The following is a 24,408-nucleotide window of genomic DNA, read 5'->3' as shown; positions in this document are numbered from 1 at the left end:
GAGGGTCTGATTTTAAATAAATATCCCAGAACATATGTCTTGCTATTCAAAATAAACACTGTGAGAAGTTATAAATTCATTTCAATAGGGCTTGTATCACTCAAAACATTTTGGAAGTCTTCTTTTGGATTTTCCACCCCCTCACTTTCAATCTGGGGGTGTCTTTAGTGGGAATGCAAGCTGGTGCAGCCACTCTGGAAAACTGTATGGAGGTTCCTCAAACAGTTGAAAATAGAGCTACCATATGACCCAGCAATTGCACTACTGGGTATTTACCCCAAAGATACAAATGTAGTGATCCGAAGGGGTATGTGCACCCCGATGTTTATAGCAGCAATGTCCACGATAGCCTAACTATGAAAGAGCCAATATGTCCATCAACAGATGAATGGATAAAGAAGATATGGTGTATATATACAATGGAATATTATGCAGCCATCAAAAGGAATGAAATCTTGCCATTTGCAATGACGTGGATGGAACTGGAGGGTATTATGCTGAGCGAAATAAGTCAATCAGAGAAAGACATGTATCATATGATCTCACTGATATGAGGAATTCTTAATCTCAGGAAACAAAGTGAGGGTTGCTGGAGTGGTGGGGGGGTGGGAGGGATGGGGTGGCTGGGTGCTAGACATTGGGGAGGGTATGTGCTATGGTGAGAGCTGTGAATTGTGTAAGACTGATGACTCACAGACCTGTACCTCTGAAACAAATAATACATTATATGTTAAAAAATAAAAGAAGATAGTAGGAAGGGAAAAATGAAGGGGGGGGATTGGAGGGGGAGAGAACCATGAGAGACTATGGACTCTGAGAAACAAACTGAGGGTTCTAGAGGGGAGGGGGGTGGGGGGATGGGTTAGCGTGGTGATGGGCATTAAAGAGGGCACGTACTGCATGGAACATCGGGTGTTATACGCAAACAGTAAATCATGGAACACTTCATCAAAAACTAATGATGTAATGTATGGTGATTAACATAACATAATAAAATAAAATAAAAAAAAAAGAAAGTCTTCTTCTGGTATTATAGTCAGAATGACTTTAGGAACTACACTTACCTTCTAACCATTTTACAACCAAAAATCATACTGCCTGACTTAATCAACAAATTTAGTCTTCTGACTTGGTATCAAATAATTTCCTGTCATTTTCTCAAAACAAAAGCACACAGCCAAACAGAAAAGTACCATTAATGGAGAACATTTTGTGCACATAATAATCAAGAGAAAGTGCCATGGGCCTGAATGAAGTTAATATTTTTTGCAGTGAAGTTAGTAAACAGCTTTTAAAGATAATCCTAAGACAACGGTTAATGAATGTATTAGTTCTGTCATGTTTATTTTAAAAGTCACTTAACTTCAGTTTGAAGGCTATATGAACTGCTCAAAAATGTGAACACATAGATGGATAACACAATAACACAGAGGAAACAGGTGTCACATGGCAATTATAAATTGGGAGAATAAAAATGAACCATTAAAAAAATAGCCTGGATATACACAAAACAAAATAAAACAAAACCACCCTGCCAATCAGATAGCTAATGTTATGTCTTTCTGATAATATGCTTAAGTGGGTACTTTAGGCATCCTATGTTTGAGCCTGTTTAGGCAGAAAGCTTTTCTTTTGTTCATGTTTGTAAAATTAAATGTTTTGCTATTAACTCATAAGATTAATTACTTCCTCATATTTAGAGTTACCAATATTTTGGCCCTGGGGCAAACTTTTCAGAAGTTATATTTAAAGGCAACAAAGAAAAATAGAAATTTTCAGTACCAGATGTCTGGGAAGATCCCCTTTGGATTTGAGCTACTTAAATTTGCAATCATGTATTTATACATCTAACAGAGCTTCTGTTTCCCCCAGAAATCAGAAAATTAACTAGCTTTGTAGCATCTTCCTTGATCTGCCACCCGTGCCCTGAGGATTAGAGACTCCACCTGAGCTTGTTTTACAAGCATAACAGAAAAAATTAATCTCTGCTGGCAGCGCTCCCACTGGGATACTGATGAATAATGATATCCCTCTTTTGCTGCCCTCTCAGTCCACTAGAAAAGCCACTCTAACCCAGCAACGTGGAAACTGCTGAAACCATTCCAGCTGTGGATTAGCAGGCAGTCAAGCATCCATCTGCTCTGTGTGAATCAAGAGAAAGCAAACAAGCATTCTTATGGCTAAAGTCATATTCAGACCCCATAATATCTTATAGGAATACATATATATGTATGTATATCTATTTGTATCTGTATCTCTATTTATCTACCTATCTCTTCAATAATAGGCAATCACATACTGTAAGCTAAATTAACTGAATTCCTCGATTTAGTTTGCATTTCCTGGTGCTTTAAACATTGGAAAACAAAGAACATGTTCAGGGGTTATAAAGTATAGCTCTTTTTCTTAATTGAAGTATAATTGACACACAATATCCTATTAGTCTCAGATGTACATCATAGTGATTTGATATTTTCATACATTATGAAATGATCCCCATGGTAAGTCTAGCTACCATCTGTCACCATACAAAGTTATTACAGTATTATTGACTACATTCCCAATGCTGTATGTTACATCCCCATGACTTCTTTATTTTGTAACTGGAAGTTTGTACCACTTAATCCCCTCCACCTATTTTGCCTGACCCTCTAACCTTCTTCTGCCCTCTGTTAACCAACAGTTCGTTTCCCATATCTGTGAGTTTGTTTCTGTTTTGTTTATTTTTGTTTTTTAGATTCCACATATAAGTGAAATCATATGGTATTTGTCCTTCTGTCTTATTTCCCTTAGCATAATGCCCTCCAGGTCCATCTATGTTGTCGCAAATGGCAAGAAACCGATAAGCTTTTAAATTTGATATTCATATGGGGCAATTAACTCTAAATTAAACTTCTAGAGAGCAGCATGACATTACATTAGACATATACACATTCCCAGATTCTCAAATATAGCAACCAACTAACTTGTTTCAAAAAGTAAGCCTGCTTAATCAGTTTCTAAGCAAGTGTTACACAAAGGATCTGTGGCCTTTAATTTCACTTAGCTTTCTTTTACTGACACACTGATGTAATAAATCTGTGGACTTCTGCCTTCTCCAAAAAGGAAAGAACCATTGCTTATGGTTTACCAAGAGCAATTCTGAGTTTGACTGGATTCTTATCAGCTCTTTATTAATGAACGCCCCCTGTACTTCAACATGTCCATAATGTAATGATGACTGATGTTTATAATGACAGTTCTAGGACTCTAAAAGATCTTTATGGGTCATCTCAATCATCAAAGAAAATTTTTTTGGCAAAGTTCCAAGAGTATTTATAGCATTTCAGTTCTTTGAATTCTGAAATCCATATGACATATGGATTTTTATTTTAAAAGATATTTTAAGTAATCATTACACCATATTTCCAGTCAACAACAACAACAACCCACTCTGCTTTTAAGTTCTAGCCTGGTATTACGCAGAACACTTTTCCTCCGATTTTAATTGCTTTTACTGGTTATTTCAATGTCTTACTGATTCTTTCCCCTCTCGCTTCTCTTCCTCCTTCACTGATTAAAACAGTTTAAAAGTAGTTCAAGGTTACTCCACTTGCTGTGCTTTCAGCGCAGCAGAGCAATACGCTGCTAGCTCAGTCAATGGTTCTGCAAGACAGTTTGTTCATTTGTGAGTAGAAGATACCTGTTTGGCATTTGTCTTACAAATCTGCTGACACTGTTTAATAAATAACAGAAAATACCTACAAAGATGGTGTTAAGGACCTAAATCTAATAAGTTGAAGCTGTATATATGAAAAAGTCTCCTTTGCCAATGGAAATACTTTAAAACTGAGACTATCGTGCTTCTGCCAAACTGCATTATTCCTCTGAATTACATACAAAATAGTGAAGACATAAGAACATGTAGAATTTTATGTATGTGAGGAGCATGACACTTGGAAATCCCTCTTACCTCCCAGTTTTTCGTTTTTGTGTGTTTTTTTTTTTTTTTAAGCAAAGTGAGTTCTAACTTTCTGACATAATCAAATTTCTGAGACATGCTTATATTCTATTGGACTGTCAGCTGGATAACATTGTAAAGTAAGTGGAGTCCTTTTTTAGGAGGATGTAATGTTAAAATAAAATGCAGATGGTATGAATAGTACTACTGTAATAAAGACCATATCTATGCATTTTATTTGGTAGTAACAACAACATTTTTCAGAATACATGTAAGAATGAAAATGGGGCACATCCATTTCTTTGGGTTGAGAAGTCAAAAGATATGCAGCTTATAATGCATCACTGGAGAAAAAAATCTTCTAGGCTTCTGCCATATGTATAATGGCTCAGCATAAAAATATTCATTTTAGTCTTTCTCACAGTGGGAAGAATACAGTTTGCTAAGAATTATTAATCACTGGCTAGATCTTTTTCTTGGCAAGAGTTTTTCAAACTCAGCTAATTAGTACATGATCCTCTATTGTCTGACAAGGCAAGCACGAATATCTCAGTACTAGAATGTACACACAGGGCTATGAATGAACAAATCAAAACAAAAAACACCTGTCCACTGATTCTCTTTCAAAAAACTTAAGTTTATATTTAAGTGAGTATAAATTATTTATTCCTAAAGAAGACAGTTTTGGTCTTTTTAGAAAAGTTTTCCAAGTTTTTTTTTTTTTTTTACTATTATAAATAATGCTGTGATGAACATCTGTGTACATATATCTTGACAACATACTTGTTTCTTTAGGATAGACTCCTAGAGATGGAATCACAACACCAGGGAGCAGAAGTTTCTTAAAGACTTTTTTTTTTTTTAACTTTGACAGATACTATCAAATTTCTTTCTAGAAAGACTGGGTTAATGAAAACTTTATCAGTGTCCTCTTTTCATTTTATAACCGGAGCCAGAGTTTTCTTTTTAATTAAAAAATTAAAATACATTACTTCTGTATCATAACTGTAACAAATACTAATACTTCAAAAACTGTATAGAGACATTCATATATTTTATACATTTATGTAGGCAAATCCATCCATTTCCTTTGCAATTTCTTCAATTCCTTTATGCTTTTTGTGCTTCTTCCCCCATATCTCTTTGAAATTTTAACATTATTTTGGCTTTAATCCTTAATCTAACTGAAATTTATTCTAATATATGCTGTGAAATTAGAATCTAACTTGAATATTTTTCCAAAATGTTATACAATTTGCCCAACAACACTTGTTGAATAAATCATCCCTTAACCAATGATTTTATGTTTTCTTTTTGTTTGGTTATAGCTTCACACCAATGTGTGAAAATTGTTCTGGCTTACCTGGGGAAGGAGGTATTCCTGCATATGGAATAGCATGAGCTCCATGGAGGACCAAAAGGGGAAGAGCAGTCGAAGACTGGAGGCTATTTGCACTCCAACCTACACTGCAGCCAGACTTAGAACAATCTTGTATGGCATGGTAATGAACCTGAATTTATCTTGTAATCTTTATCTTTTGAATAGAGGAGGTTAATGGTATTTGTCATATGTAGATATGATTTATATAAATTACAATTCATCAACTAGTGCATTATATATCAAAATATTCATGAAAACTAGCAATAACAGATGTGAGTGACTTCAGTTCCTAATTCAAAGAATTCAAGTATCATATTGTAAGCAATGTACTGAGGCTTTACACACATTATTTTATTTAACCTTCTCCTTTATTTTATAAAAGAGCATGAAGCTTGGACAGATTAAGTGACTAACCCAAGATCACATATTTAGAAAATGGTGGAGTCAAGTTTGTGTGACTCTGAAGCCCATATTCTAAATAACTAGATTTATCATACTCCAGACATACTAGTACAACTTATACTTTCAAAACAGTTAATATCAAACTATAATTACTTCTTAGGGATAGGGCTAGTCCCTTCCTAAAGGCAGGGACCATACCTTAATTATCACTGTCCTCTTATACCTAACATGGTAGGTGCTAAATAAATACTTGTTGGAACTGCTGAAGATGTGTGTTTAAGAATATCTGTAGGATGGTAGTAGATACAGAACATACAAGCTTCTAAAAAGAGAAAATGAAGGACAAGAGAAAGTGCAACCAGTAAGGGAGGCAAAGAAGAAACTGCAGTAAAGGAAGGAAGAGATTTAAAAAGTACAGAGCAATAGAAAGAATGGGCATTTATTTCCTCACTAGAAAATAAAATGACGTAGGGCTTTGTCTATTCGTATATGGAAAATTTTAATTTTTGAAAACCTGTATTTTAAAAATACCTGGACTCTAAATATGGTTCTCCTTCCTCAAATATCAGATTAAATAATGTAATATTTGCCTACTTATTCAGGAAGAGAAACCACAAATATCACAGCCCATTTTAGAGTTGGCATTACTAATGAACTAGATTAAATTGACCAGAGCTTTAACTGCAACTGAATGAAGAGAATTTTTCCAGATGAATATATGCCTAATTTGACCAATTTGATTTGCCTGGTTTTTCTCTCATCCAGGATCCCAGTGGCTTCCTGGCTGTTTTACAGCTTTCTGCTTAGTCCCAAAAGAAAGAACATTTTTCTTATTAATATAGCTTCCTCATAGATTTCAAGTCCAAGTTCCTAATTCAAAGAAGTGCTAATCCATTTGCAAAGCATCTGAGTGAAGGAGTAATCACCCAGCCATAATCACTATTACAAGTCATAATTACTTTATGAATTCTTTTAATTACTAAGTGGTTTTTAACAACTATAAATAGATGAACACTCGTAGCAACACAGACATTGGTCTGGAAGCCAGGGTAATGTCTCATTAAAGAACCGTAGTGCTTTTTTATTTGGAGGTAGGATGATGTGGCAGTGGGGAATCATTACTTTTACAGACTTTGTCACTCCCCTGTGGTACACTAAAACCCAGAGCCATGGCCTCTAGTAAAATATTAACCTGGAGAGAAAGGAAGAAGGAACAAGGGAGTAGGGGAGTAAGGGCAAGAGAAAACTCAGAAAATGACACTGCCATCAAGGAAACCAACATCTCTCGAATGAAGTTACCATGTGTTCTTTTGAAAAAGCAATAATAAAACTCACTAACTACATGGTAGGGTAAGGGCAAAGCTGTACTTGGGATCATAAGAGAAATAAGACTCTGTATTCTTCTATACTCCTCCAAATATTAATAATGAAATAAAAAGTTTCTTAGTGAATCCAATAAGGCCAGCCCTTCTGATAGAGAGAGAGAGACCAAGTGTTCTGGACCCTTAAAACATGTATAAGTATCTAGAGTATGACAGTTTTGAATGCAAAACAAAAGCAAAACACAAATAAGAAACATAAATGAAAACATAGCACCAAACAAAAAAAATCTACCTAGATCAAGGTCAGATATGTTTGAACATGTATTTTTATCTTATTAGATCTTCACACTAATCCTGTGATGATAAGTAGGGCAGGTATGACTGCACATTTTTTAATGAATGAGGAAACCGAGAATAAGAAATTAAATGACTTGCCACTTACGCAAAGAAGTTAAAATGGCCATGCTGAGATCTGAACCCATGTTTCCTAAATGCAAATGCCATATTCATTCTACCACACTATGGCCCCTTGGTCTATTAATGGCCTTTGTCCACATTCACAGGTCTTTCCCCACCTCCTCAGTTTCAGCTGAGGACCTTGCTTCTTAAGTTTATAAAAAAATTAAAGCAAACACAAGGGGATTTCCTCATTATCTTACCACCTAACTAACCTATACCCCAATACTCCATCTTTTCTCCCATTACAATGGATTAGTCTGCTCTGCTATCTAATTTTTCCACTTATGCGTTGATTCCTATTTCCCTTTTGTTTTCTTAAGGACTTTGCTCTTTCCCATAACATCATTTTTTACCTCACTATAGGATCATTTTTATCTGCATACAAATATTCTATATCTTGAAAAAGGAAATTGATTTTATATCCTGCCCCCAGTTCCAAGTAAGAATTAGCTATATTTACTATCTCTGCTTTCTTATAATTCAGTCTCTGGGTCCTTTCAAATAAAATAAGGTTTTTGTCTCCTATCACTCTGCTGAAATTACTCATGAAAGACATCTAGGATCTTTATCTTATCAAGTCAAACGAACAACTGGAGCTCTCACCCACTTCATATCAGTAATCTTTAACCCAGTTAATCACCATCCCCTTCTTGAGATATTTTTCCCCCCTTGGCTTCCAGGACCATTCACTCTCCTGGAGGTTTTCCTTCCACTTGTCATCTCTCATTCTCAGTTTTCTTTGCTGACCCACCTTCTCCTCTTTCTCCCCAACCTCAACATGCTAAGTTCCCAGAGCTCAATCCTCAGACCACTTTTCTTTTGTGTTTTTAATTTTAATTCTAGTATAGTTAACATACAGTGTTATTTTAGTTTCAGGTATACAATATAGTGATACAACCCTTCCATACAACACTGGTGCTCATCACAAGGGCACTCCTTAACCCCATCACCTATTTTACCCATCCCCTCAACCACCTGCCCTCATCAGTTTGTTCTCTGTAGTTAAAAGTCTATTCTTGGTTTGTCTCTTTTTTTCCCCCTTTGTTTGTTTTGTTTCTCAAATTTCACATATGACTGAGATCATATGGTACTTGTCTTTCTCTGACTGACTGACTTTGCTTAGCATTATAAATCTCTCTAGCTCCACAGACTTCTCTTCAATACTTATTCCACCCAATCTCACCCAACCTACCCAACCTCAGGATTGAAATTTTGAATACCATCCATATGCCAGTTACCAGCCCCCCCAAGTAAAGACAGACCCCACCTTTTTTACCTAGTCTTCTCTACCTCAGTAAATGGTATTCTCTTTATGAAGTTGTTCAGGCCAAAAACCTAGCATTGACTTTATTTTCTCTGTTTACTTAAAATTAACCCATCAATTCCTGTTGGTTCTATTTTCAAAACATCCTGAGTCTAACTACTATGCATCATTTCAACTTCTGACCATTCTATCCAAGCCATTTTCTCTCACCTTGACTTTCAACCATTTCTCCTCTATTTGACTAACAACCATTTCTCTACTAAGGAGCCAGAGTGGTTTTTTCAGAACAAATAATATCACATCACTCTTTTGATCAAAACCCTTCCAATGGCTTCTTTGAACACTTAGAGGACAAAATCCAGACTCCCTAGGGAGACCACAGATGACCTAGCCCCTGCATACCATGCCCTCCCAATGCTTGTTCTGCTCTAACCATACTGGCTTCCCTGCTATTCTCTGAACCTGACAAGTAATTCCTGCTTGATGGCCTTTGCATATGCTTTTCCTACTGCCTAGAATTTCTTCCCCAAGGCTTTCTCATGAGTTGGTTGCTCATGTCCCTCAGTTCTCTGTTCAAACATCTCCTCAGAAAAGCTTTCTTTAACTGTCCTATCTAGAACAGTCTCCTCTAGTTACCTGTAGACACTTGCCTGATTTTTAAAAAATCCCATTTATATCTACTTTGTTATATTATATGTTTATTTACTTGTTTGTTTACTAGACCCACTATGAATATAAGGTCCATGAGTATGGAAACTTCATCCGCCTAGTCTGCTGTTGTATTCTCCATGCCTGGAGCATAGTCTGTATGTAATAAATATTATTATTAAATATAATAATAGTTTCTGTTTACTGAGTTTACTGTAAATGAGCAAAGGACTGTTCTGTGCTTTACCTATATTAACTAATTTAATCTTCCCGGTAACTCCATGAGGTGCTTACAGTGGTGATATCACAAAAGTCATAGTTATGAATCATTCTGTACTTGGACTATTGGCTGTTTCCTTTAAAATAGGACTATGAAAAGAATTACTCAGAAGGATTTATTGATAAGAAACTGCTTTGGAGAAAATAATCAGAAGATATAAATCTCTATATAGACTAAATAATGGCTAAATGTACAAGGACTAGTGGTGGTCTGATAACCAATAAGTGGGTGAACAATATTAAATATTAAGTATAAGGAAATATAGCCAAATAACAAATTAAGGAAGGATGATTGTACTGTTTTCGCTAAAAGCCTTCTAAACTTATAAAGTAGTATTATTTGTACAATAAAATTTAATAAACCAGGGAGATGGCTACATATAATGACATTTTTAAACACATATTAAGATACACTTTAATATACTTTACAAAAGAGAATTCACCAAAGTTTGATCCCAAATTGTCAACACAGTTTTTAAAATATATATATTTTTAAGCACATAGTGATTCTATTGTTTTTCTACATTATTACATAAAGAAAAAGCCTGGCATATTAGTTAATCTAGAAGGCTATTATGTCCCTCAGCAACAAGGAGTAGGTCCATGATTATTTTTTCCTTTTAAAATTTCATGTTTTTAAAATAATGTAATATTGTGGACTCCACTTATACCAGTTGGGGGTTGGAAAAGAAATTAGGATGTTTAGTTTTTCTTTTGCTCTGCTATACAGAAGTGATACTGAAATACATTGAGTTGGATTTAAGTATTGGGAATAATTACACTTATTTACCTACTTGGCAGCTCTCTGAGAATAAAGGGCAGGATGATATGTTTTTAGTTTAAACAATGTTTTGGCATTATTTGTATTTGGAAGATACTTAAGACAGGAACCATGAGCCTTTTGGAAAATTTCTGATCACCATTATTAATTGAGGAAGGAGCTGGCATTGATTTCTGAACTGTTCCACCTGCTGGACCAATAGGACCTTAACAATGATTTTAGAGCACTTAACTTTACTGGGATTATATTAGAAACATTTTGAGCAGAAACCAATTTCTGGCATACAAAAACTGCATTTTAAAATATTTTATCCAATGTTTAAGTTTCCATTTATCTTCTACTTATTTTTGAAGTTTAAACAACACTCTACTGACTCACAGAATGAAGTGACAAATGGCTAGAATTTAGGGAAGAGATTTGATTCCAGCAATATCATAACCTTTGATGTTATTTTTATTTCCCCAATGTGATGGTATGTATATCAATAATTCTTTTTTTTTTAAGATTTTGTTTATTTATTTGACAGAGAGAGTGCGAGCACAAGCAGGGGGAGTGGCAGGCAGAGGGAGAAACAGGCTCTCTGCTGAGCAAGGAGCCCGATGTGGGACTCGATCCCAACACCCTGGGATCATGATCTGAGCCGACGGCAGACGCTTAACTGACTGAGCCACCCCCAGGAGTCCCAATAATTCTTTTTTTTTTAAATTAAAGATTTATTTACTGATTTTGGAGAGAGAGAGAGAGAGAGAGAGAGAGAGCGCATGCAAGTGCACAGGGGAGAGAAGGAGAGGGAGAGAGAATCTCAAGCAGACTTGCCGCTGAGTGGAGCCTAATGCAGGGCTTGATGCCAGGACCCTGAGATCATGATCTGTGCCAAAATCAAGAGTGGGATGCTTAACTGATTAAGCCACCCAGGCAGCCCTGTATTGACAATTCTAAATAGTTATGATATCTGATATCATTAAATTAAGCAAAGGTACCAATGATAAAATATTTTCAAAACTAAATTAATGATGATTTCCTTTGCCAAATGATTCGTGATAGCATTCCCTATAAAGTAAACTACCCTGGAGTTTTATAAACATAATTTATATGATACCATCCAAGATTATAGTTGTAATTAAAAAATGTCTAAATGTAGACTCCTTTTGCAAATACTTATATGATCCCCATGACTTATACACCTCCTGCCTATAGGCCAGGCTGGTAATTCTTACTTTTTGGGGACAGCAATGTCAGCATTGGTATTTGTCTTTATTTCCTCTGTTTACTTATAATTAACCCATAAATTCCTGTTGGTTCTATTTTCAAATAGAATGCCATAAGTACGACTAAACACTTCTCATGCATAGGTGGCAGCTATATTAAGCAGCAATAGCCAAGAAATAGGTATTTAGCACAAGCCTATCCCTTGTTTTTATTAGGATCTTTGGGCTCCAGGACAAATCTCCTTAAAAGATATGGGTCTTCTATTTCTTTGGTATTCCCCAAAGTACACTGAGTATTGGACAGAACACTTAGCAAATCTTAATAAATGTTGACAAGCCAAAAGTATTTTTTATAGATAGCTTAGGCTGAGAAGGTTAATGGTGTATTTTATGTACCTTGTGCTTTGTAAGTTTAAATAAAAGGGCAAAATAAGAGGCAAGAAGAGGAAAAAGAAAAGTATAAAATGGCAAAGGGAGAAACAAGACATTTAAAAGGTTGCTGGGAGATATGAATTCTAATTCCAACTTTGCCCTTTCCCTACTGAGAGTTGAGTTTTTATATTATTTTTCCACACTGATTGTGTCTTCTTGGGCAAGAATGGGTCTTTGTTCTTCGACAAAATGAGGAAGTTAAATTAGGTGATAAAGAAAGAAATATAAAAGCTTTTCATATTTTGATATGTAAAATCATTTCCTAATTAACAATTTTACTTAATCACAAACAATTAGATTCCTAATAATTGCCAGTTGTCATTCTGTGGGACATTTTAGGAAGCCAAAAAAAAAAAACACCAAAATTTAAAACAGGACAAATCTCAGGTAACATCATAAATACGTTTTAGGCTCATCAGAACATAATCAGCTTAAAAATCTTGAAGTAATCTATTGAAGCACAACAGATATATTTAAGACTGAGGTCTTTTACCAGGAAAATATTGCACTCTTTGTGCTGAGGAGAGCTTATATGTACAGAAAGCCAGGAAGAAGCTGAGAAATAAGGGAGAAGAGGGAAAGTCTCAAGGGAAAGAGACCAAGAGAAGTAGAAAGAGAACTTTTTTTCAAGACATTTGCCATCTGTGCCTGTCCAAAAGATGCCAGGCAGCTCCCCAGCCTGAGGGTTAGGGACGCTCCTCTCACAGACCCTGGAAGATATCCCATTAGGTTTCCCCACCAGGAAGATAAAGAGTAGCAGATGGGATCCTGCAACTGTCAGGAGGTTATTTGGAAATGGAAGGCCACGAGGTTGGTGGTGTTCACTGTTACTCAGTTAACCTCTCCTTCCTTTCATTCTTCCTTTAATGAACTCTTTAATTTTGCATGCTGGGTCCCCTACTGATGCTATTCATATCTCGCTTGTCCTTTTTATTTGTTTTGTTTTAAATTTCTCTCTTTTTAAAACAATATTGCTTATTTTTCCAATCTCATGTTTGAGAAAGATGTGTTTGCAATTTTCTACCAAAAGATTTGTAGTTGTGCCCAAACAGGACAAAATTTGAGCATTAAAAATGCCCTATTACTGAAAATGCTCTATATATGAGCAGAGCGAAGAATCTGTATGCTTTTAAAGAAAGCAGTACAGAGAACTGCCAAACCTGGAAATTTATTGACATATAAAAATCTTATTGCTCTGGTACTTTTCTAAATTTGGAATGGTTCTATTTTATATTAACATATGAAAACCATACTTTTAGTCAATATCCAAGGCTTTGTGAAAAAATAAGAATTTCACAACTTTTCAGATTGGATATTTGATAAATAATCTTATGTTTCTGTGTAGTCGCAAGAACCATAACAACTGAGTATATCTTTTAAAAAATTATTGGAAATTCTAGAGACAGAATACATTTGGGGCATATTCTGCTTTTTTTCAAAGCTATTAATTCGATAGCAAGCATATTCATAAATCTGTTCAAATAAATTTTCTCTAACTTTGAAATCTTTTCATTTCTATTATCGTTTTAAAATAGGTTAGCTTCTAAAAGTTCACTGAACATATCAAATCATGATCTTTGTTTGCCATGACGACAGGCACTTTCTACTCTAGACGTGGGCTTTCAGTGCCAACATCATTAAGAGATTCTTTAAATTACTTTTTAAATATCCTTTTCCCTCAGGATTTTCACTTATATCTAATTAGACTACTTACTCCATGCCATGTAATCCCTGTTGCCAAAACTGCTAAATGCTTCAATAAGTAGGAGGAGGGCATCAATGGAGCAAGACAGATGTAATGTCACTGGTTAACAATAGAAGTGTGAAGCAGCTGCCTTAATTATGAAGCTTATTAATTCATGGTGTTAAAAAAAAACTTGGCAAGAGTTCTTATAAAATAGCTAAACTTTCCAAATAGCATCATATCGTTTAAAACTTAAAATATATGTTTCCAATAAGAAATATTGAAATAATTATTTTGTCACAGTAATTAACAACTGCATTTAACATCTATAATTCTAAGTTACATGGCCACACATAAATTTAAAAGTATTTCTGCTTTTTAATTAACTTTTTAAAAAGTATATACCCTTATACTTCCATGCTTTAAAAATTTTTTACAGTTGGAATTAAAACACTGGATAAGGATAAACTATGTCTCGGAGAGGAAGTAAGGTATAGAGATGGAATTCTAAAGAACTACTCTCTATGAACCTGGAAAATATAACCTCATTAAATTTCAATTTCATTATCTGTAAATTAATGTTTACCATGAAGCACTGTTTGATGATTACAAATGATGTTTATGAAATGCCTGGCATGTAGTAGGTGCTCAATAAAAGATAGTATTATTTTTTAATGGATGTATTGGAAAGACAAAATTTAAGTAAGTGAGTTGCTATTATAGAATAAGATTAGTGAACAGAAATATTCTCAGTACCAATCTTTGGCCTTAGAGTTTTTAACTATCATTTAAAGGTAATGACATCTGAAGACGTAAGCTAGAAACAGTTCAATTTCTTAGGAAGAAGACAAATGAGGAGAAATGGAAATCTCAAAAGAGGTGTTACTAAAAAAAAATAATTAGTGGAAGTGTATTTTCTTTTTCAGTGTTGACTGAAATAAAAATTTATATATAATGAAGTAATAACCAACAAGAATTAGTTCCTGGAAGTTTAACACATTGCCACATTTAAAAAAACAAACAAAACTCCTTATATTACTTGGAGGGATGAAAATATTCCAAGTATCTAGTGAGCCAAGAGAAAACTCATGTAAATGCCACACAAGTCTAATCCTAATCTCCACCTTCTCTGTCTGTAAAGGAATGATCACCATCTATCCCACCGAATATGACAGGCAGAGTTCCACCTTGTCTTTTAGTTCTTCAGTAGTTTTATCATTAATAAATTCATTCCAGCCCTTTCTGAATCTATATATTTGGCATATGTATGTGTGTCACACTCTCTCTCTCTCTCTCACATGTTTGTCAGTAATGTTCACTATTCTATCTCCTGCCCCTAGAAAGAGCCTCACACATTATAGGTACAAAATAAATATTTTTTACAAGAACCAGTATATGGTCTGTGGGTAGAAATATGACTGATGGAATTTAACACAGACCAATGTACAGAGTAACATATTAATGATAAAATATATAAATTATGCATACTTCATTTTATGCTTAAGGTATTTCTTTTTCTTTTTTAAAGATATTTCTTTTTTTTATTACACTATGTTAATCACCATACATTAGTTTTTGATGTAGTGTTCCATAATTCATTGTTTGCGTATAACACCCAGTGCTCCATTGAATACGTGCCCTCTTTAATACCCATCACCAGGCTAACCCATCCCCCCACCCCTCTCTGCTCTAGAACCCTCAGTTTGTTTTTCAGAGTCCATCGTCTCTGATGGTTCGTCTCTCCCTCCGATTTCCCCCCCTTCATTATTCCCTTCCTGCTTTTTTTTTTTTTTTAACATATAATGTATTATTTGTTTCAGAGGTACAGGTCTGTGATTCAACAGTCTTACACAATTCACAGCGCTCACCATAGCACATACCCTCCCCAATGTCTATCACCCAGCCACCCCATCCCTCCCACCCCCCAACCACTCCAGCAACCCTCAGTTTGTTTCCTGAGATTAAGAATTCCTCATATCAGTGAGATTTTATGATACACGTCTTCCTCAAGATATTTATTTCTTAATACCATTTCACTTAGCTTAGCTCCTTACTATTGGGAAGAGTTTAATTTTCAACTTTAAACTCAGAAATTTCCTCTTTGTCCATCCTTTGGTCAAAAGGATGATTATTGTCAATATAATATACCATTCTGCAAAATACCAGCTTGACCCCAACCATTCTACTGATAGAAGAAAAAGAACAGAATTCAGAAGACTGGGTATACATGAACTTAATATATGGGTTTGTTTGTTTTTTTAATCAAACCTGACAATCTTCTTTGAACACTGGAAGAGGGAAGTCTGTAGTGCCAAAAACACTGTTCAAGGAAGCATGTCATGAAATGACCTAATTAAATGCTTTTTCTTTTATTTTTGAAAGAAAATATACTGGTAAATATTATAAAAGCAAAAAAATTGTATCCTTACTTAAAAAGAAAATCAGAAAAGTTGACAGTGATATACAAGATGACTAAATAAAGAGTAGGAATTCTAATTAAATTAAGTAAAGGAAAAACAATTCTATAACTAACTATGAGATTCAAAATACATATCTTCTCTAAAGGGAAAGAGGTCTAAAAACAGCTATCATTTATCAGTTATGGATATGTAAAATCAAGAGATCATCATCTGAAACCATGTTTAATGTCAAATAAAGAGAAATAATACATTTATGTATTTTTAAATGCCTGGTGAAAATGAGTCAATGTCTTAATATTCTCTTTTCCTTCTATGATTGGTTACCTTCTAGTTTTTTTTCTCTGTGCCAAGTATAATCAATCACATTGCAACATAGAGAACCTCAAAGGAAATCTTAATGAACACACTTTCTATACTATCATTAATACCAAAGGAAAGAAAACAAAAAGTTAAATACAATATGTAACCTAAGATAAAATGAGAAAACTTCATTCACTAAAAAATTAAACTGATGGAAGTATTAGAGTAAGATCACAGTAATACTCAAGAGAATAGAAGCTTTTCAGTTGTGATCTCAGGAATACTAAAACTTCTTAAAAAGATAATGTATTAATAAAAAAAGTTTAAAGATGACTTTAGAAACATCAATAACTATCTTTAAAAAGGAGATGCTGCTAGTGAATGAGTTCTAATACTGCATTTTTCAAAAGTATAAGGTGACATTATTAAGCACTATAATAAAAACAATAATAATGAAAAAATATGCCTTTGAAACTAACGACACTCCTATTGGTTTTCTTTCCCCTGTTGTGTTTATCATCCTGTTTTCCAGAGCTCCTGTCTGGCTGCTCTTTTCTCCTGGTTTCAAAACCACAAGGAGATTTAATATCCATTTTTGGAGGTGAGAGCAAAGATAATGAGGCTATGTGAGTCATTTAGGAATCTTTAGTGTGGTAACAGAGAACATTTAAAAAGTACTTTTCAGCAACAGAATGAATTCTAGAAATTGCACTGTAATTACCTCAAATCCAATCTTGCTTTATTATTTAATATTTCTTTGTTAGTTACACATATGTTCTCTAGGGAATGGAAAGTAATTCTGACACAAGAAATTAACAAAACAGTGGTACCTGCAGATCTCCTTGTCTTTGTGAGTCCTACAGTTCTAATGCCCCTATATCCTCATTCAAAAATCAGTCACTGAGATATTACAGACTTAGATGCTATCTAGCACAGGCTAAGTTTCCTGGACTTAAACACCATAGGATGAAAAGCTGACATCATTGTTGCTGTGAAAATTATTAAGGGGTACCCCAAACAATATCTATATAAATATACTGTTGAGTTTATATTACATGTATTTGTAGATGATTTGTTTTGCTTAGGTATCACAAGGATTGACCTTATTTTAATAAAAACAAACCATGAGATAGATCAGTGTAACTGGTTTCAGGGGTTGTAATGGTAGAAAGAAACAAGCTGCTGAAAGGATGTGGACAGATGTCTTGTTCTGATCAATGCCTTTTCAGAGAAGACTGAAGAGGACAACAGTTTAATTCTCTTGGTACTGGATATATTTTTGGGTCTTTTTTAGTGGGGTGGAGGGGGATACAGAGTGTAATAGGCATATGGTTTTCACAAACCTTTACAAACAATGTGCATCCAGTCTTTTTTTTTTCTTTTTTCATGGATTGGAAGGACAAATATTTCTAAAATGTCTATACTACCCAAAGCAATCTATATATTTAATGCAACCCCTACCAAAATAGCACCAGCAATTTTCACAGAGCTAAAACAAACAATTCTAAAATTTGTGTGGAACCACAAAAGACCCTGAATAGCCAAGGGAATGTTGAAAAAGAAAAGCAAAGCTGGAGGCATCACAATTCCAGACTTCAAGCTCTATTACAAAGCTGTAATCATCAAGGCAGTATGGTACTAGCACAAAACAGACACACAGATCAATGGAACAGAATAGAAAACCTAGAAATGGACCCACAACTCTATGATCAACTAATATTAGACAAAGAAGGAAAAAATATCCAACAGAAAAAAGATGGTCTCTTCAACAAATGCTGTTGGGAAAACTGGATAGCAACATAGCTATGAAACTGGACCATTTTTTTTTTAACACCATACACAAAAATAAATTAAAAATGGATGAAAGACCTAAATGTGACACAGGAAACCATCAAAATTCTAGAGAACACAGGCAGCAACCACTCTGACATCAGCCAAAGCAACTTCTTACTAGATACGTCTCCAGAGGCTAGGGAAACAAAAGCAAGAACTACTGAGATTTCATCAAGATAAAAAACTTCTGCACAGCAAAGGAAACAATCAACAAAACTAAAAGGCAACCTATGGAATGGAAGATATTTGCAAATAACATTTCTGATAAAGGGTTAGTATCCAAAATGTGCATCAAGGATCCAGTCTTAACACGAATCTCCTACCTCAAAATCTTCCACTTCAGTTCAGTGTGTGTGTGTGTGTGTGTGTGTGTGTGTGTGTGTGTGTGTGTGTGTGTGTGTGTGTGAAATGAGAGGCAGGACAGTGGTTAAGAACCCATACTTGGACTGCTAGATTGCAAAGTATTCACTTGCTGTGTAACCTTAGAGAGGTTAGTTAACCTGTAAAATAGGAATAATAATGGGATGTTATCAATATAAAATGAGTGTTGTTAGGATTAAATGAATTTATTGATGTAAAGTTCCTAGAATAGTGCTTAGCACATGAAAAGTGCTCAAAGGTGTTAGCTCTTATTACGTGTGTTCCCAAATTCCTAATTCTTAATTATTAGATTAGATAAATATATCAAGGTAGGTAAATATGAAAGGAAAATTATATTCTTAGATCTAACAGATACTAGTTTAAAACACTTGCCCAAATTAATTAACCATGATTTTACTGTCTTCCACCCAGATAAATCATGTTTTTATGACTCTCTAACTGGGAAATAATAAAAACCTCATTCTTAGGGATCTAAAAACAATTCTTATTTTTTCATACTCTTACTTCAGAAATGAATTTTTAATTTCATAAAAATTTTTTTTGATAGCTGCCTCATATACTTCAATTCTCTACTCTTTTTTATAGAGCAAATAACAGAGAGCTGATGAACACAGGACCCATCCATCAATTCATTAATAAATTATTTTCTGACTCACTACAATGTACTTGGCCCTATGTTCACACAAAATCTACAAACCAGCTTCTCAAAGGGAAAACACTGAAAAATTGGAAACTGTGAATGGGATATTGAAGCCAATTGAGAATGATAAGCAAAGAAGTTAAGAAAGAAGCTAATAAGTAAGTGAACTACCTCAGAATCAATGATTACATAAGAGAAGGACCTTAAAGACATTATACAGTCCAATGGTTCTTAACTCTTTAAAATAATACCAATGTACTTGAGGGGTAAGATAATATATAGTATTCATTTATAATATATATCTTGACTAATGTGCTAATAAAGTTCTGTGGGAAATTATATTTAAACTCAACAAAGACAAAATGCATATATAGTATGCTGAAAGGAAAATGGAGAAGATACTCCTAATAGTAATTTTACCTTCAATATAAAATTTAGTTCTTAGCTTCTTGGCCAAAAAATAAAACCAAACACAGTATAGTTTTTTTTTTTTTTTTTTTTAACCATGTGCTAAATCTGGTTGTATTTTTATTTTGGAAGGGGGACAGGGGAGGGAGTTGAACAGCTTTTTTGGCATTAGTTAATTCTAAGAGACCATAATTGTGTGTCCTTATGTAAAGAAACTTTAGGAACATCATAGATTCAACAAGAATGACCCAAAAGAAGCAGTAAGAAAAGTTTTCAATTATAATTCATAGAACTTATTACATTGAAGGATAGGGTGATCATCTGGCTGCTGAGGATAGCCTAGTTTATACTTATTATCCTGACTTAAATATTAATAGTGACCGATTCCATTCTCAGAAGTACCCAAGTTTGGATAATATATATGTGGGGAAACTTGGTCCAAATATGTTGCTCTGTAGTGACCTTGTCTGACAGAGGAAAAGATTTTATAAACAGTTTGCTGAATTTCTAGAGGCACTGGCTGGCAGCAATTTAAGACCCAAATTAAAAAGAAGGTATGAAATACAGATGATATAATCTCTTTATATTAAAAAGCAATGCAATAATATCATGGAACTCACACTCAAAATTGAAAGCAATTCTTCGGTACCGCATTCAGGTTTCAAACGCTCTTTGAACATTTTAACTGTTTGGTGCTTCAAATAGTAGTAAGAAGCAATTCGGCCATATGTCAGAGGTTCAATGCTCCGATTATCCTATTTCAAAAAGAAAGATAAAATTACAAATAAAAAGTACAATAGAATCACACACATTCATAAAATTAATCGTTCTTACTGCAGGTTGCTATTGCAACAATTTTGTTAAAATTTTTGGTTATCATTAGAACAAAAGCCGTACTGTTAAAAAGCTGGGCAGTCTTTGCACTTGGAATGTATATGACTGAGTCATACCTCTCCAATTTCAATACAGTAGGAATGTTCCAATTCAACCAGAGACTTCTCAACCAGACTAGACAGAAATTTGTTCACAGAATCATGGCTCACATCACTCAAATTGTAGTAGCTGGAAAAGAAGCAAGGTCATTATTTGTTTCAAGATAGTTTCTACTAAAATAAGCATTTCAATTTTTTATCATTTTATTTTTTTTTCAGAATTTCAAAGAACAACTACACTTATGGCAAATCAAAGAAGTAAAACAACTACCAACTGCCAGTTTCATCGTACAGATCAAAATTCCCATACTAAGATTTGCGGACATGAACAATGATAATACATTAAAACTATGTAAGATAAGCAGATAAAATTCAGTATCACATTAAAAAGATACTAACTTTCCAGTGTTAAAACTGGCATGACTTCACTTTATACATCGACAGCAAACTAAATGTATACACTAGATTTAGAAACAGAAGCATATTATATATAAATATATAATTCCCTTTTATATATGAAAACCCATCCTCAGTAACTTTATAAAACTCAAAGAACTATTGATTTGGGTAGCAAATGAATTCTTTCAGGAAATTTAGTCATTTATTGTTCTCCAAATGCTTAATAACCACAGGTCACCCTAAATATTGGAAGGGACATCAAGCTAACAATGAAGCATTTGAACTAAGCTTCTATATACAAAAAACACAGGTTCAGCTCTGTATATTTTCCAAGTAAAAGGCTGAAGGACATGCAATTCACCTGAATGTTCCACCCTCTCAGTCCAAAAGTGTCTTGCCAAATATCTAAGATCGCTAGGAATCTGTGCCTGGGAACGGATTCAAAGGGTAACAGAATGCCTCCATGTCATGGCAGATCTCTAATTCCTGGTGGTGAATCCTATACCTCAGTCAGCATAGAGAACTGTATGTCCTATCTCCATCCAAATCAAGCAACAGGAGTGTAAAGTAACCTCAGAACAGACTCATCACTGAGCCCCCAGCACAAAGGTTGTACTTCTGCACAGGACTAGAAAGGGGATATTTTTGGTCTGGGAAGAAAGTGTTAACAATCTCAAATGTGAGAGGCCTAAAGGAAACCATAACCGGCCAAGGATGGTGATTTTTTTTTCTTTTTTCAAAGGGAAAGATTTGGGGTCAGCATACTGTAAAAATTTATTTAAAAATACACAAAGTAGGACTTAAATGATGGCATGATATACTTCCAATAGAATGAGAAGTTTGCACAAACGGCTAGGTATACCAATATGAGAGCTTCCACTAAATAAGGATTAATAACAGACTATTTACTTGGGAAAATAACTGTAAATCATAATTATATGCTGATGATTTTAATTTTCACAAAAGAGAAATAGTTTCTTTTCATTTTAATCTGCAGAGAAATTATTGCCTTTCCTGGAAAAGTTCTTGTCACAGACCAAAATAAAGCAATATTTATCAGTGAACAGATAAATAAGTATTGAAACCAGTGCTGTTGTTAATTTAAACAAAATGTACAAATTTTTATCTAGGCATATAAAGTGAAAAACCAGCATTAGAAACCATTAGAAAATATTTCCTTTATCCTGAAAAATGACTAAAGGGAGTATTAGTTAGAATAATGTATTCTGCTGTAGAAGGTGAAAATAAAATGCTGGACATTCAGTGCCCCATAAAAGAGATCTCTAAAGCCATTCCAAATTATTAGTGATACTTGTCTTTCATTTTTTTCTGACAAATGGAATTTATCAGCCAAACTTTCTGCAACAGAATTGTTTACTTTATATTTCACATTCTTTTGGGTTGCTAAATCTATACATTTTCCAACACGATTTTCAGCTGTCTGGATTAATATATAGTTGATAAAATTATTTCTAAATTGAAAAAAAAAGCAGTGAAAATGTGCCCAGGAACTGAATAAGTAATAGAATTTCTAGAGCAAGAATCAAATAATTCTTTATGCAATTAAAATTACAGAAGGAAGACATTATGAAAATAATATTACCATGAAAAACAAAAAGTTAAAATACCATTTTTGTCTAAAAATTTACTAGGCAATTTAAAACAAAAAATCTCATGGATGCTGCTACTGATTACCATAAGCCATTACCCTATAAATATAACTGAATGACAATTTTACCATGTTTTACTTTAACAAATTTAGTATACTTACAAATAATATTTAAAACCATCTATGATAAACACTTTCCTTCAAAAATTATAAATTTTTAAAATATTTATTTTAGCCACTGTTTTATGTATTTACAAGGTATATTCTGATGGGCTAATACCCTTTCTAATGTTTGTCTAAGTTTATTGGGAAGTTTTAAAGACTAATTTGTAGCTTTTATTCAGATAAAGTACAGTCAGGATAAACATTTCTTAAACACTTAAAATAAGTTGCAAAAATGAAAAAAAAACCCAATTAAAATTATGTTTCTGAGATTACAACAAATTATTTGATGACTACACTACACATACTCTAACTTGCTAAAAAATCAACACATTTTTTGGAATAACTTAAAAAACTTCCAGGTATTTTTTCTTTTCTAATGCACTCACCAACACTCTCACACTTGACTTGCCTAAGAGAAGAAATGCAAAAATTCAATTTAAGTAATTGAATTGACCTTCAATTTACTCAGTATCAATACTTTTATCTTTATGGAATCCAGGGGTAATCTAGAACTTAAAAAAAAAATCCTCAAATAGTTTACTTCGGGTATCCTTGCATATGTAAATGATAACTTTTATTTATTTATTTTTAGAAAGTGATAACTTTTAAAAATAGAAAATGCTAGATAAAATATTACATTCAAGAATAGGAAAATCTCAAACATTAAAAACTTGTCTTCTATACACCCAACACAAACACTAAAATGCATAATTTTTGTTGTGATGTAACTTCACTGATTTATACTATTATTCTTTGCTAATATTTGACCTAAGTTTACTTACATTTCCAAATCCTTATAAAAGTAAGATTTGCTACATCTTAATTAGATATATAATTTATAAGACACTGTAAAATAAATGAAATGTAAATGAAATTATTGTCTAGGTCACATAAAATTTTGAGAGGTAATATATTCTGACAGTTTTCTGTGAATAAACAATGGAGTTTATATTTACATGATCTTCATTAGCATTATATGGCCTTTGCTTTTACTGCATGAACTCTTCAGTCACTGGGTAATTTCTAGCCCAAATAATTATAAGCATTTAGCTTAAAACATTATATATCATTAATTTCAATAATCACTTTACTAACTTGAAAAAGCAAGCAACAGCTAAGTAAAAAGGTCTGTTTTCATGTTGCACTCTCCACAGTACAAAATTTACAATTTACTGGTTATTAAAACAGAAATATTACACAACTGTTTAATTACAGATAAAGGATACAATGTAGTTTCATGCTCACTGCATTGGATCATCAAGTCATTATCTTTTCTCTGCCATAAGCAGACAGCCTACCTTTTTGTCAGCATGCTATTTCATTTATTTCACAGAGAAACCCAGTTTCACAATAATTGACTTGTCAGAAGCTCTAATTTATGAGCTCTGTAAGATTTCTCTATATTGGACTCAACCTGCACACAAGCAGGGTTGAATATTTACAATGCTGTTAACAGGTGTTGAGTTGTTTAATGATTCTAATAGCCAGAAGCGTACTGAGAAAGCCAGCGGGATCACAATT

The 24,408-nt window shown here is 33.8% G+C and overlaps 1 protein-coding gene across 1 annotated transcript in view; it reads right to left on the bottom strand.

The window, feature by feature from the left end:
- The window catches only part of ASCC3 (activating signal cointegrator 1 complex subunit 3), a 338,572-nt gene that overhangs the window by 57,886 nt on the left and 256,278 nt on the right, over positions 1-24,408 (bottom strand). The window contains exons 35-36 of the mRNA XM_028104151.2: positions 20,733-20,844; positions 20,403-20,537 (exon numbers count right to left, since the gene is read on the bottom strand). Of these exons, the coding sequence (XP_027959952.1) occupies positions 20,403-20,537; positions 20,733-20,844 (247 nt within the window). The remainder of the gene's footprint in view (positions 1-20,402; positions 20,538-20,732; positions 20,845-24,408) is intronic.

This window comes from Eumetopias jubatus, unplaced genomic scaffold (genome assembly GCF_037043125.1).
Source record: "Eumetopias jubatus isolate StellerSeaLion01/CBP00866 unplaced genomic scaffold, mEumJub1_p1.0 scaffold_6, whole genome shotgun sequence".
Taxonomy (NCBI): Eukaryota; Metazoa; Chordata; class Mammalia; order Carnivora; family Otariidae; genus Eumetopias; species Eumetopias jubatus.
Note: the sequence above shows the minus strand (reverse complement) of the source record. Positions and strands in the feature narration are given on the sequence as shown.